This window comes from Chiloscyllium plagiosum, chromosome 23 (assembly GCF_004010195.1).
Source record: "Chiloscyllium plagiosum isolate BGI_BamShark_2017 chromosome 23, ASM401019v2, whole genome shotgun sequence".
In the NCBI taxonomy this organism is placed as follows: Eukaryota; Metazoa; Chordata; class Chondrichthyes; order Orectolobiformes; family Hemiscylliidae; genus Chiloscyllium; species Chiloscyllium plagiosum.
In genome coordinates, this window is record NC_057732.1 from 37,432,949 (window position 1) to 37,448,091 (window position 15,143).

At 41.7% G+C, this 15,143-nt stretch overlaps 1 protein-coding gene across 1 annotated transcript in view; it reads left to right on the plus strand.

Moving 5' to 3' along the window:
- The first annotated feature begins 1,185 nt into the window (after window positions 1-1,185).
- Window positions 1,186-15,143, plus strand: part of rbm28 (RNA binding motif protein 28) — a 32,111-nt gene continuing 18,153 nt past the window's right edge. The window contains exons 1-9 of the mRNA XM_043713954.1: window positions 1,186-1,401; window positions 5,012-5,155; window positions 5,579-5,673; window positions 9,132-9,207; window positions 9,768-9,860; window positions 10,030-10,101; window positions 10,710-10,860; window positions 12,411-12,526; window positions 13,282-13,360. Coding sequence (XP_043569889.1) covers window positions 1,245-1,401; window positions 5,012-5,155; window positions 5,579-5,673; window positions 9,132-9,207; window positions 9,768-9,860; window positions 10,030-10,101; window positions 10,710-10,860; window positions 12,411-12,526; window positions 13,282-13,360 — 983 coding nt within the window. The 5' untranslated portion in view covers window positions 1,186-1,244. The remainder of the gene's footprint in view (window positions 1,402-5,011; window positions 5,156-5,578; window positions 5,674-9,131; window positions 9,208-9,767; window positions 9,861-10,029; window positions 10,102-10,709; window positions 10,861-12,410; window positions 12,527-13,281; window positions 13,361-15,143) is intronic.

A 15,143-nucleotide genomic window follows, 5' to 3' on the forward strand; every position in this document is an offset into this window, starting at 1 on the left:
TTTTTCTCTGTATTATTTTCTTATCTGGCCATCCTGCTGTCCTTGTATGTCTGTATTCTTTGTTCCTTGTTTGTTACAGCTTGTTCTTTTATCCAGTTTCTCCTGTCATACTATAAGCTTTATTGTGAAATGAAAGTTATTTCCGAGCTTAAAACTATTTTCTTTAAAAGACCCTCTATATTCATTAAAGTCTTAGCCTTAAGTATGCTACATGCTACAAGAATTCTGCAACCGTTTGTATAATGTTCCCCTTCCCCTCCCCCCACACTACACCCCCTCACCCATCTGCAAAAACAACATTTCTAATCTCCCACAAGAAATAAACTTGTAAAGAGATCTCTGCTATCTGTAAGAATAATAGGATGGTTATGGTAGGGAATTTTAACTTTCCAAACATAGTCTGGGACTGCCATAGTGTTAAAGGTTTCGATGGAGAGGAATTTATTAAGTGCGTACATGACAGTTTTCTGATTCAGTATGTGGATGTACCTACTAGAAAAGGTGCAAAACTTGACCTACTCTTGGGAAATAAGGCAGGGCAGGTGACTATACATCTCTATGACTCTATAAATAACCCTCCATCAAACTCCCCAAAATTGACACATCCAAAATTTGGGAAAATTGAATTCGAAGTTAGAAGATCATAAATTCAAGACCAATCTCATTTTTTGAGTACATAATCTGGATTGACACCTCAGTGCAGCACAGAAGGGGCATTATCAAAGGTGCCTCCTATCCGATGGGCTATTAAAAAGGCTTAGCTAAAGTGGTCATTAACAAGACTAGGTGAATCATATTCAAAAGAGATTTTCCAACTGACAACTTTTCTTTGAGCTATATTTGTACCTTGATACTAGTGGAGAGGAAAGTATATGTTTTTTTTTACTGATACGCTTGAGTTTTCTGTAACCAGAAGGAATTGATTTAATACTGCCAATACTGCATTTCTTTAATTACCTGTCAAAGGTAGCCTTTCCAGTGACACCTATATCCCAAATCATAGATTATTGAAACGTTAAAAATCAATGAAAGGAAGTTATATGATATGCCAATATAAGTGTAAATAATATAATCTTATTAGTAATAATTAATGCAAAATCATCTGTCAAAGAATGATAAAAAAAATTATTTCTAAGATCTACTGGGTACAGTATATGTGGTTCCCAGGACGTTTGTCTCCAGCCGGACTGTTTACGGTAGCTACTCTGCTCCAATCGGAGCGGATAAACTGTAACACATTAAAGATGGCCGATACCGTGGGAGAAGTGCTGCCGATGGTCAGCGGTCGTTTGACGACTGTGTTTGTACGAAATCTGCCCAAGTCTGCGGTTGGTGAGCAACTGGAGAAGATTTACAGCGAGGTGGGCCCGATCAAACACTGCTTTGTGGTGAATGAGAAAGGTGAGGGGGAACACGTGGTGAAGGAACAGCAAGCCGGTACAGTACTGACAGGTCCAGCCTCCTTTTCCTGGTGATTTAGCTGAAATCTTCATAATTTCCAGAATCAATGGAGAGGTGAACTCGGGCTTTGCCAGTCGTATGGAAAAGATTTATAGAAACATAAAATGGCCACAATACAGAAGAAGACCATTAGGTTGATGGTATTTGTGCCAATTCTAAACAAGGAAAAACTGGGCTAGCTCCATTTCCCTTCACCCTGCAACTGTTTTCAGGTGAAAGTGAGGACTGCAGATGCTGGACATCAAAGTCGAAAAGTGTGGCGCTGGAAAAGCACAGCAGAGTCCTGTTGAAGAGCATATGCCCTAAACGTCGACTCTCCTGCTCCTCGGATGCTGCCTGACTTGCTGTGCTTTCCCAGCGCGACACTTCCCGACTTTTCAAGTGCTTATCTAATTCCCTTATGAAAACCACAATTAAATTTGCCTCAGCCACACATCTGAAGAGTCCATTCAGGTTCTGATAAGTCAGCAGTTGTTCCTCATAATGTATCTTTCACCAGTTGTCCTGAATTGCTATCTCCCAATCCACAAATGGGAACAGTTTCTCTGTTTTTCTGTAACCTGTTTATATACCTCATAATGTTGAACAGCTCTTCTACTTTGGTTGTGTCAACTTTGTTCTTCTGAAAAGTGGTTTACAATGTGATCATGGACAGATAAACTGTTTTGTGTCTGATGATCATTGAGGAGTGGCCAGGACAGTTGAGTTAACACTTATGCTCTTCAAATTGTCAAAAGTCACATGACACTGAGTTATAGTCCAACAGGTTTATTTGAAATCACAAGCTTTCATAGGACTGCCCTTTCAACACCAAATTAAAGCGCAGCGCTCCTAAAGCTTGTGATTTCAAATAAACCTGTTGGACTATAAACTGGTGTGTGTCTTTTGACCCTTCCACCCCACTATAGTTCCCTGGCTTGTCCTTACTCCGCCATTCAATCAGCCATGATTGAATGGCGGAGTGGACTCGATGGACCGAATGGCCTTACTTCCACTCCTATGTCTTATGGTCTTATGGTCTACTATCCTCCTTAAACAGTGGCACCATGTTAGCCAACCTCCAGACTTCCTTTTTAAAATATTTGTAGAAATTCTTACCTTGTGTTTTTTTATATTTCAGGCAAGTTTCTTTCTGTATTCTAATTTTTCCTTCCTTATTAATTTTTTTTAGTAATTGTTTTGCTGGTTTTTATATTATGTCAATCTCCTGATCCATGGGTGGTGGGTCTGTTGCTTGGAATACATCTATTCTGAAATATCAAGTTAAACATCTGCTACAGCATCTCTCTTAATCTATCCTTTAATCTGATTTTTCTCATTTAATTTTAGCCAGTTCTGTTTTTATGCCCTCCTATTTAAGTTTTAAAACATTTGCTGTCCCTAAACACGAAGTAAATGAAAAGACTTCAAACATTTAATACAGATGTGTTTGTCCTCAATCAAATTGATTGGCAGCATTTCCCACATGCTGCAATGTGATACCTCGTCTGTCCTGCCATTGTTAATTACTTAAATAAATATATTTGAATAAAATAATGATGCATTTGTATATTTTGTCAAACTTGCCACAAGTTGCAATACGAATTTGAACCTTGAGAATAGAATAAAGCATAGTCACTTAGCAGAATATCATCAAGTAACTAGCTTCTTATGTAGCAGAGTAATAAGCAATTCCTCGAGACTGAAGAAGCAAAAACAAAGGAGCACCTAACTCCCTCAATTACACATCACCCAACATAAGTGAAACATTACGTAGAAGTTACATCAAGAAGAAATGGGCCACCTTGTTGTACCACACAGACTTGTACCTGTATTAGTTTCCCTTTTGACTAGCTTGTTCTTAATTTTCAATGCAAAGGGTAATGCACTTGACCTATAACAAACCCTCTTCGTGCTACTGCTGAAAGATTAGATTAGATTCCCTACAGCGTGGAAACAGGCCCTCCAGCCAGAAGGATGGTAAGGACAAGCCAGGGAACCATCGAACTGTGAGCCCGACGTCGGTGGTGTGCAAGTTGTTGGAGGGAATCCTGAGGGATAGGATGTACATGTATTTGGAAAGGCAAGGACTGATTATGGATAGTCAACATGGCTTTGTGCATGGGGAATCATGTCTCACAAACTTGATTGAATTTTTTGAAGAAGTAACAAAGAGGGTTGATGAGGGCAGAGCAGTAGATGTGATCTGTATGGACTTCAGTAATGCGTTCGGCAAGGTTCCCCATGAGAGACTGATTGATTAGCAAGGTTAGATCTCATGGAATACAGGGAGAACTAGCCATTTGGATACAGAACTAGCTCAAAGGTAGAAGACAGAGGGTGGTAGTGGAGGGTTGTTTTTCAGACTGGAGGCCTGTGACCAGTGGAGTGCCACAAGGATCGGTGCTGGGTCCTCTACTTTTTGTCATTTACACAAATGATTTGGATGTGAGCATAAGAGGCACAGTTAGTAAGTTTGCAGATGACAGCAAAATTGGAGGTGTAGTGGACAGCGAAGAGGGTTACCTCAGATTACAACAGGATCTGGACCAGATGGGCCAATGGGCTGAGAAGTGGCAGATGGAGTTTAATTCAGATAAATGCGAGGTGCTGCATTTTGGGAAAGCAAATCTTAGCAGGACTTATACACTTAATGGTAAGGTACTAGGGAGTTTTGCTGAACAAAGAGACCTTGGAGTGCAGGTTCATAGCTCCTTGAAAGTGGAGTCGCAGGTAGATAGGGTAGTGAAGAAGGCGTTTGGTATGCTTTCCTTTATTGGACACAGTATTGAGTACAGGAGTTGGAAGGTCATGTTGCAGCTGTACAGGACATTGGTTAGGCCACTATTTGAATATTGCGTGCAATTCTGGTCTCCTTCCTATTGAAACTTAAAAGTGTTCAGAAAAGATTTACATGGATGTTGCTAGGGTTGGAGGATTGGAGCTATAGGGAGAGCTGAACAGGCTGGGGCTGTTTTCCCTGGAGCGTCGGAGGCTGAGGGATGACCTTATAGAGGTTTACAAAATTATGAGGGGCATGGATAGGATAAATGGGCAAAGTCTTTTCCCTGGGGTTGGGGAGTCCAGAACTAGAGAGCATAGGTTTAGGGTGAGAGGGGAAAGACATAAAAGAGACCTAACGGGCAACTTTTTCACGCAGAGGGTGGTATGTGTATGGAATGGCTGCCAGAGGAAGTGGTAGAGGCTGGTACAGTTGCAACATTTTAAGAGGCATTTGGATGGGTATATGAATAGGAAGGGTTTGGAGGGATACGTGCCAGGTGCTGGCAGGTGGGACGAGATTGGGTTAGGATATCTGGTCAGCATGGACGGGTTGGACTGAAGGGTCTGTTTCCATGCTGTACATCTCTATGACTCTAAGCTGGAAAGATGGAATTAAAATTACTTTCCTGCAATTTTAAGCAGAAAGTTATTGATGGTAGAATAGTGGACTTCCAATGCACTGTTATTGGATGTGACCATTACCCAGTGCTGTGTAGCAGTGTTGTCCTTCGTTTTGGTTCAGTTCAGTGAAGAACAGTGATTTGATTCCTTTTTCCTTTTCCCCCAGGGAGTCAGACTTGTCGTGGTTTTGGGTATGTGACCTTCTCACTTCCGGCAGATGCGCAGAAAGCTTTGAAAGAAGTGAAATTCTATGATGGCCAGAAACTCTCTGTTTCTCTCGCCAAGAAGAAGCTTTTGGGAAAGAAAGCTGGTGAGTGTTCCAGTATGTTTACACATAGAGCCCTGCTCTTTGCAGACAGAGTGAATATGTACACACACTGCGCCTGTTTTAAATTAACAATATAGGTGACACCATTCTCGGGTACATTCCTCAGGTCGATGACTCTGATGGTCAAGGCAATCTGTCTGATTTAAATTTAACCAAAGACTGTCAATTAACAGTCAGTCGTCATTTAACTTAAGCATTCTCCATAGTCATGCATATATCAATCAGAGTCCCATTGCCAACCAATCAACACTTTCTTCTCATAGAGTGTAAAATGTTGTTTCCCTTTACATTGGTGTTCTTGCAACTGTCCCAATGAGTGGAAGAAAAAAAATCATCACCGTGTCTTTTTTTCAGCAATATTCAAGTTTTGTGTTACCAAATGACCATTTTACATTTCCTTTGCAGCCCCCAAGGAAGCTTCTAAAGCCAATACAAAACAACAAACACAGAAGAAATTGCAGAGGAAAGCAAGGCTGATAGTTCGAAACCTGAGTTTTAAGGTACTTAGTCAACATTCATTCAATTTAATTTCATGCTACTTTCACTTTATTGTTTACACAGAAACTTCCATATGGGGGCTTTGTTGAGTGCATTGTTCATTTGGTCAGCAATTACATATAAATAAGAAAACTCAATCACAAAAATCTAACTTTAATTAAAAATGTATTAAAACTATTCTAATACAACTAGATTAATCAGTCAGTGTGTCCACCTTGAGTACATATCCTTGTCAGCTTCTGTTAAAGGTCATTATGCAGAAGAGACAAATTATTTTGGGAGCCAGTTTGTCCTGCATTTGAGGGGTTGTCACTCATTCTCTGAATCTATCCAATAGTAATTAGAGAGGCAAGGGATGATTTTCGCTATGTATGACACTCTTTACTTTAGTGTAATTATTTTAAAAGGAATGTCAGCTCATCAAATACCTTTCTTGCTTTGTTTAATAATTTCTGTATCCTCAATATTGGTTGTTATATTGATTGGAGAGCTCTGGAATGCCTCGCACATCTCTTTGGCCACATACACTGTAGTGGAATGTTAAAAGTTCTTGTTTCCCAAAGTTATTTTAAAAAAAACTCCTTGAAGACTCTGTGCCGTGATCTTTCAGTGTTGTGCATGGAAGTTTGTCTCTGAAATTGAATCCTGCAATAAACACCTCTGGTGTCACCTATGAGTCAGTTTTCATAGTAAATTTACATTGTGAACCTGCCTATGATTTTGAGAAGTGGTGACATTAAATACATAGAAACTAAGAGCAGACATAGGGCTATCGAATCTGTTCTGTTATTCCATATGATCATGGTTGATCCTCTATTTCAATGCCATATTCTCACTTTCTCCTCATACTCTTAATGCCTTTAAAATCTAAAACAATTATTTATTTCTCTCTTGAATATACTTAGTGACTTGATCTCTACAGCCTTCTTTGTTAGAGAATTCTACAGGTTCACAACCCTTTGAGTAAGAACTGTTTATCCGGATGAAGGGCTTAGGCTTGAAACGTTGATTGTCCTGCTGCTCAGATGCTGCCTTATCTGCTGTGCTTTTCCAGCATCCCACACTCGACCTTATATGACTGCAGCAAGACATGCCTGCATCTAAATTCAAATCTCTGTTTTATTTTCTTTCAGTGAAGGCCAATGTCATATTTGACTTCCAATAGCTTGCTGAACTTGCCTGTTTACTTTCATTGCTGAAAATGTGTTGCTGGAAAAGCACAGCATGTCAGGCAGCATCCAAGGAGCAGGAGAATCGACGTTTCGGGCATGAGCCCTTCTCCTGAAGAAGGGCTCATGCCCGAAATGTTGATTCTCCTGCTCCTTGGATGCTGCCTGACCTGCTGCGCTTTTCCAGCAACACATTTTCAGCTCTGATCTCCAGCATCTGCAGTTCTCACTTTCTCCTGTCTACTTTCATTGACTGGTGTGCAAGGATATCCAGATCCCTTTGTACATCCACGTTTCCCAATCTAACACAGTTTAACTAATACTCTCCCTTTCTCTTTTTCACACTGTAAGTCTGTAATGTAATAAAGTAAAATGAAATGTTAGATTTAAAATAAATAAACTCGTTGATCCAAAGTCTATTGATGGGTGTATTGAATCAAACATTCAGTGAATGCATGAGAATTGGGGGATACATTCCACTGATTAGACACACAGCTGTTCTAAAGGATTAATGTTGGCAAATAGCATCTCAGCTCTAGCGTATTGCTGCAAGACTGCCTTGTGATATTGTCCTGGAACCAAACATCTTGAGGTGCTTTGTCAATGACCTTCCTTCCATCATAAACCATGAAGTGGGGATGCTCACAGCTCATTGTGCAATGTTTAGTCTCATTCGTATCTCCTGTAATAACAAAGCTATCTGTGATGACGTGCACACAAACTTGGACAGCATTAGGTTTGGACTGATAAGTGGCAGGTAGCAAGCAGGAATGACTCTCTCCAACGAGAGAGAATCTAACCATCTCCCTTGACATTCAATGACATTATCATTGCTGAATCCCTCACCATTAACATCCTCAGGGTTATAATTGACCAGAAACTTCATTGGGCAAGACACTATACTGTGACTTTATGATGGTTAAGAGACTCGGAATTCTGTAACAAATAACTCACTTAAGCTCTATGACATCCACAAGGCACAAGTCAAGGATATGATAAATTACTCTCCAGTTGCCTAGATTAGTGCATCTCCAATAACAATTAAGCTTCGATACCATTCAGGTGTTTGATTGGCATCTTAACATTCATTCTCTCCACAGCAGTGAGTATCACATACTAGATACACTGCAGCATCTCTCTATGCTTCCTTCATCAGCACCTTCCAAGCATGCACCATCTAGAATAACAAGGTCGGCTAGCTCATAGGAACACTATCACCTGTAGGTTTCCCTCCCAAGTGGTACATCATCTTTCACTGTTGTTGGATCACCATCTTGGAATTCCACCCTACAGCATAAGGGTTGGAGAAAATCAAGAAGGTGACTTGTCACTGCCATCACTAGGGAAATTAGGAAGGTGCAATGAATACTAGTGATTTCAGTAATTCCTTAAAAGAATATATTTTGAAAATGTTGAAACAGCTTAACTGATCATGCAGTATCTGAACTGTAAAGTAATATTTGGGTTGAATTAGCTGTGAGCTAGTTTGCACTTTCCTTCACTCCTTGTGATCCCATCCAGTGGGACTTTGCTCTGCTTTCTGTGACTTCTGGAAACAGGACAGGGTGGTCTTTGTAATGTGAAGGGTTTGAAGTTGGAAGCTCAGTTCAGTTAAATTGGTCTGCAACATTGCGAATGACTGCAACACTGACCATACATCGTATATGTATGGGGAAGTGAATAAAATCAATGGCAAGTTACTGGCGTTTTTGGCAGGCACTAAATGATGGTTTTAAGTGATGGTTTCAGTCGTGTTAATGTTTGAGTGAAAGTCCTTTCACCTAGGCGGTGATGTCCAGCAGGACAGGGGCAGTGGACAGCTGAAGAGAAGTCATGGAGGAAACTAGTGTGGTCTACCTCGCTAAAGACTGAGAGGATGAGCAGAGGTGATGCTCTGATCACAGTCACAGAAGTTACCATTTATTGTATTTGTTTAAGTCTGTTTGAGTGCTGAACCTGAGGTTCAAATATAGTTGTGGCAAACGTGATGGGGAAAGGCATGAATTTAAGAGGTTGAAGGATTTTGGAGAGGAAAGTGAGGTCAGAGATGGGATAGTAACGTAAATAGAAGCAAGAATCAGTCTTATGGTAATTTACAAGAACAAAGGAATTGAGAATGAGATCTTTAGAGGAGTGTGTTGATTTTCAGATTATTTCAGAAGGAATTATTTCAATATTGTTATTGAAACGATCATCTCAATATCTCCACAACCTCTGTCCAAATATTTTCCTCTTTTCAAATGTGGCCCAATACCTTTGGAACTGTAACTAATGGTTACTTTTCTTTTCAGTGTTCAGAAGATGACCTGAAGGCACTTTTCTCGCAATATGGGACTGTACTGGAGGTTCACATCCCTCGGAAAGAAGGTTGGTGATAAGAGGGAGAACCATCTGATTCAGGAAGCTTGTTACTGGTCTCATAACCTCACAGCGAGACATCTAATCCAGTCTGGACTGGACTATTTGTCTGGGCTTGCAGTGTTCCAGTCAGTTACAACATGTACAGACACGGAAACTACGAGAAACTTAGAGAAGTTATAGAATAAAGGGTGAAATCATAATCAAATGAATAATTCTATGAGAAACAAAAGGAAGGGAAAATTGGAAAGGATTCTAATGATGTGTGAAATTTCAGGGATTTCCAGCAGACTTGCTTCGGTTCTATCATTGCCCCACCTTTGCACTCAAAACTGACTCAATGGTGAAGCATATGGGTGTCTCCATATCATGTTAGTGGCACTGTCTCCTGTATCAGTGGTTGAAGTGTAAATCTTATGTGAATTCTCTCTACATTCCAAATGTATGATTTTGTTTATACTGCACAGAGATCAGGTAATTTCTGTTCATTAAAGCAATGCCATATTTGATGGGATGTTTCAAATTCAAGCATCACATTTCTGAATGGCCTGTGTATTTTTTTTTCTCAGATGGGAAAATGCGAGGATTTGCATTCGTTCAACTGAAGAACCTTCTGGAAGCTGGGAAAGCCTTGAAGGGAATGAACCTGAAGAAAATTAAGGGTAATGAAAGAATTTAACAGCTACTTTGTGGAGTAGAGGTAGGGATTGGGAGGTGTGATATGTGGTGGTATGGCAAGCTTCACAAATGGGAGGTTATGCCTCAAGAGAGGAAAGGCTGAAAGGAGCAGCCATACTAAGCCGATTGTATCTGATATCCTTTTTTGTTCAGGTCGTCCTGTAGCAGTGGACTGGGCAGTGGCCAAGGACAAGTACAACGCAGCAGTGAATCTCGAGAGTGCAGGTAACTGGAAAAGCCAAGTTATTGAAACCTTCAGATTTTCCAATCAGTGACCTTGCGTAAGGAGCGATTGCCCTTGAATTTTTGCTTCTTTGCTGATTTCCTTGCAGTTTGTTGCCCATCTATACTAAAAAGCTTCCATTTATATAAGCATTTTTTAATAGTAACATTTCCAGGTACTTTAAGAGGACAGTTGTCAAAAAAAACACTAAATCACATTACCTAGAAATTAGGTCAGAAACTTTGACACAAGGACAGGTTTTAAAGAATATGTTTAAAGAGGGCAGGAGGTGGAGAGGTTTCGGGAGAAAATTGCAGAATGTAAGGCTCAGGGATCTGAAGGAATGAATACCAGTGGTACAGTGAAGAAAACTGGGGATGAGCAAGCAACAGAAATATGAGGGTAGAGATCCAAGGAAGTTATAGGGAGAGGTATGGTGAAAGCAAGAATGAAATTTTAAAAACTTGAGCTTATACCTGATCTGGAGCCGGTGCTGATAATCAAGCAAAGGACGTGATGGGTAAGTGGCATTTGGTACAGAGTTAGGATGTCACTTTCTGTGAATGTATGTCCCTGTTGGAATTTACAACAATATAATAATTAATGGCAGGAGCTGAGGATAAGGATGATCTTCAGGCTGCAGATAAAAACAACGAAAGTCAGGAAGAAGCAGATAGTAAGGACCATGTGGATGAAGCAGAAAAAGAACCTGCGAAGGAATTGAATGTAATGCTGCAGCGGAATGTGGTGTCCAAAAAGAGGTAATGGAGCATAATGTCAATCCTCTCTCCATAGATTGATGCTGTGAGCTGCTTGAGAGTGGTTTCGGCCAGGTGCATCTGGAAGTCAGTAAGTTGCAGTCCCTTCAGAAGGCACTGACCTATGACATAGATCATCTCACCTGGTTCTAACACACAGGCACTGAGCAACAGAAAGCTTGTCATCTGTAGAGGGGAGCATCACAGCTATATGCCCCCTATTGGAGTTCCACACTCTCATTCCAGGATGCATTGAACATTAGAGATAGTGGAGGTCCTTATTTACTCCTCTCTCCTCCACCAGTATGAGTTCTGCCAGCAATGTGATATGACTGCTGCATATACTTATAGGATTCAATAAGATCACTTCTCTAATGGTATAGACCTAACTCGCTTAACCTTTCCTCATTACCTTTCCCCATCATTGCAGGAATCGGTTATCTGAACCTTCTCTGGACAGCTTCAAACACAATTCTGTCCTTTTCTCAAGTAAGGAATCAAAAGCTGTACATAGTACTCCACATGTGGGCTCACTAAGTACACCTGTAGCAACACTTCTCTGCTTTTATACTGATTCCTTTTGCAATAAACGTCAGAAGTACAATTGCCTTCCTGATAACATGTGGTATCTGCAAACTGAGTTTCTGTGATTCAAGCACTTCAATCCCTTGCATTTACCTTCCTAATTTGTTGATCTACTAAAAGCCTTAAACTTAGTAAATAATTTGTTAGTGTAGTGCTAGAGAAAATATTTTTGTTTGTGGAAACCCACAGCAGACATACAGGAATCAAATTGAATGAAAATAAACAGATGGCTGCCATTTGATCCATCATGCCTTTTTGGAGCAATCCAATCAATTGTCTTTATCTATTCTTTCTGGAACTCACTACCACAAGAAGCAAAGGAGTGATGGGGCAAATAATGTATTTGCATTCAAAGAAAGCTAGATATGTGCATGATAGAAAGTAACTGGACAATGTACTGATAAGAGTTGGGTAAAATATGATGGGAAGAAACTTAGAATCAACACTAATTTAGATTGTTTGAGATGAATGCCCTGTTTCTGTGCTGTAAACGCTATAAAACAGAGTCCAGAATTCTAGGTAAATTGAGATAGGCTTCATGGACCTGAATTGTACATAATTTAACTATATAAGATTAATCGTTGATCTAACTAGAATCTAGTCTCTTTATATTCCTTGTCTGATCAAATCTCTGATGTTAGACTTCAATGCAGGACCTTCGAATCCAGGGTGAGCAATGAATGATATTACGCTATAACGATTCTTGATGCTTATTCTTGGATCATCTGATCTACAGGACTATTAGATGGATCTACTTCACCTATAGTCTTCAAAATGCAAGCAGGCCTTTATGCCTCACTATTGAGTGTCATTGTTTAGGTCCTGTACGAGCCATTGGTTTGCTTGGATTGAAATTAATTAATTTGTTTCCTTCTCATTCTCATCTGTGATGCTGATCTCGGGCAGATTCCAAATTTATGTCTGTGATGCTCAGAGTTAAATCTGACTTGAATACCTTTGTATTTCAGATCAACAACGAAGGAGGAGGAGGTTGTGATTGAATCTTCAGAAGATGAAACTGATGATGAAGATGTGTCAGATGAAGAATTGTCAAACGAGGAAGTATCAGAGGATGATGAGCAGGGTGAGCAATGAGTCAAAACTCCATGCAAAACACTTCTAAATATTGGAGGAATTTGGTACCTTTACAGATAGTTAGAACATAGAAGAATACAGCGCAGTACAGGCCCTTCGGCCCTCGATGTTGCGCCGATCCAAGCCCACCTAACCTACACTAGCCCACTATCCTCCATATGCCTATCCAATGCCCGCTTATATGCCCATAATGAGGGAGAGTCCACCACTGCTACTGGCAGGGCATTCCATGAACTCACGACTCATACGATTTTTCTTCCATACCAGGCAACATCCTGGTAAACCTCCTCTGCACCCGTTCCAGTGCCTCCACATCCTTCCTATAGTATGGCGACCAAAACTGCACACAATATTCCAGATGCGGCCGCACCAGAGTCTTATACAACTGCAACATGACCTCAGTACTCCGGAACTCAATTCCTCTACCAATAAAAGCCAGTACGCCATATGCCTTCTTCACCGCACTATTTACCTGGGTGGCAACTTTCAAAGATTTGTGTACATGGACACCAAGATCCCTCTGCTCATCCACACTACCAAGTATCCGACCGTTAGCCCAGTACCCCATCTTTTTATTACTCTTACCAAAGTGAATCACCTCACACTTAGCTACATTGAACTCCATTTGCCACCTTTCTGCCCAGTTCTGCAGCTTATCTATATTAGTTGAGGGCAGGCAGATTGCTTTGAGCTTGTACTCTAAGGGACATGTGATTATCAGACAGTTCCATCTTTTTCCTTCAGATGAAAAGCCTACGAAACAAACGTTCAGAAAGCCCAGTCTCCCAGTGGATGTTCATGAAGGACGGACAGTCTTCATCAGGTCAGATCAGAAATGTTTCTTATGGAAGTTATGTGGGAAGGTGGGCAATCTAAACATAGCAGTATGCTATTGAACTCTAGCTCGCTGCTGGTGGAATGCAGCAAAGCGAACATCCAAACAGCTTTTCTGCACTTTCCTGGTCAATAACAGAGTACAAAGAATGAAACTGATTTCCAAGGAACATTTATGCAGTTAAATGTCTCTTTTGATTTCTGGGCTGAAAGAGTGGTGAGGAATATTGGTACATCCAGTTCCCTGGGCAGTGAATGGACTCTGAAGCAAAGGGTGTCATTTAAGCTGATGCTATTCCTCCAACCTGGGTCTCAGGAGGGCAAACTTCCCTTCTTCGAACTTTGGTCCCTTGTGATAGGTGTGTAAAATTCAGATATTGTTTGTTAGGTGTGTGAAATAACTGCATAGAGGCCAATATCCTAACACCAAATCGCCCTATATTTATACGTGCATAGTACACTAGCTGTAACCAGCCAGCTCTGATTCAGTCCCTGAAGGCAGGAGATTCTTGAATCCCCTGTTTATTTTTTTTCTTTTTCTTTCTTTTCTTTTATAAATTTTTTTTTTTAAAACCCCCACACTACCGCCTAACTGCGGTAGTGCTTATTTTTTCCCCCAGCACCCATGTTGTGTGTGTGCAGGTGTGGGACACAGTGAAAGACACAAGGTGCACAAATCTTTATTCGGTTTCCACCACCAGGAAGAAAGGAAACACCCGAGTGGCCAGTGACAAGCAGTGCCCTTCACATCAAAGGGCAATGCTGTGTGATCAGAGAGTGAAGGGGCGGGCAGGGATTAAATCAAAATAGAGTTGGAGGGGAAAATAATGCACTCCACTTCCTGCGGCGCCCACCTCTCCCTGAACAACTCCAGGGTGTTGGTGGAGACCACGTGCTCCTTCGCCAAGGACACCCGGGCTCTAACGTAACCACGGAAGAGGGGCAGGCAGTCAGCCCTAACAACCTCCTCCACGGCCCGCTGCCTGGACCTGTTTATGGCCAGTTTGGCCTGGCCCAGGGACAGACCCACGAGGAGGTCTTCAGACCTGCCCTCCCTCCTCCGTACCGGGTGCCCGAAGATCAGGAGCGTGGAACTGAAGTGCGACCAAAGGTAGAGGAGGAGATTTTTAAGAAAATCAAAAAGGGAGTGCAAACGCCCACACCCAATATATACATGGACCACGGACTCCACAGCGCCACAGAACAAGCAGTTGGGCTGGGAGTCCGTAAACCACCGCAGTTGCAGGGGACCTCTGCGTGCATCACCCTCCACCCCAGAACCCCGAAAGAAAGGGGGAGGACTCCCATGTAGAGAGCCCTCCACTGGGGATCCCCACCGCCCGGTGGCAAATGGGCACGCCAAGGCGTGTCCGGACGGTGGATGAGGGAGAAGAGGTGGATGGTGTGCAACAGCAGTCGATACAGGGCCCATCTTTTTATGTCCTTAAAAGGGACAAAATTAAAATTCCGGAGACAGCTCAGGTTGTGGGGCACAGGCTCCCGGGGGATAGCCTACTGCTGAAAATGTGTTGCTGGAAAAGCGCAGCAGGTGAGGCAGCATCCAAGAAGCAGGAGAATCGACGTTTCAGGCGTGAGCCCTTCTTCAGGAATGAGGAGAGTGTGCCAAGCAGGCTAAGATAAAAGGTAGGGAAGAGGGACTTGGAGGAGGGGCATTGGAAATGTGATAGGTGGAAGGAGGTTAATGTGAGGGTGATAGGCCGGAGTGGGGGTGGGGGCGAAGAGGTCAGGAAGAAGATTGCAGGTTAGGAAGG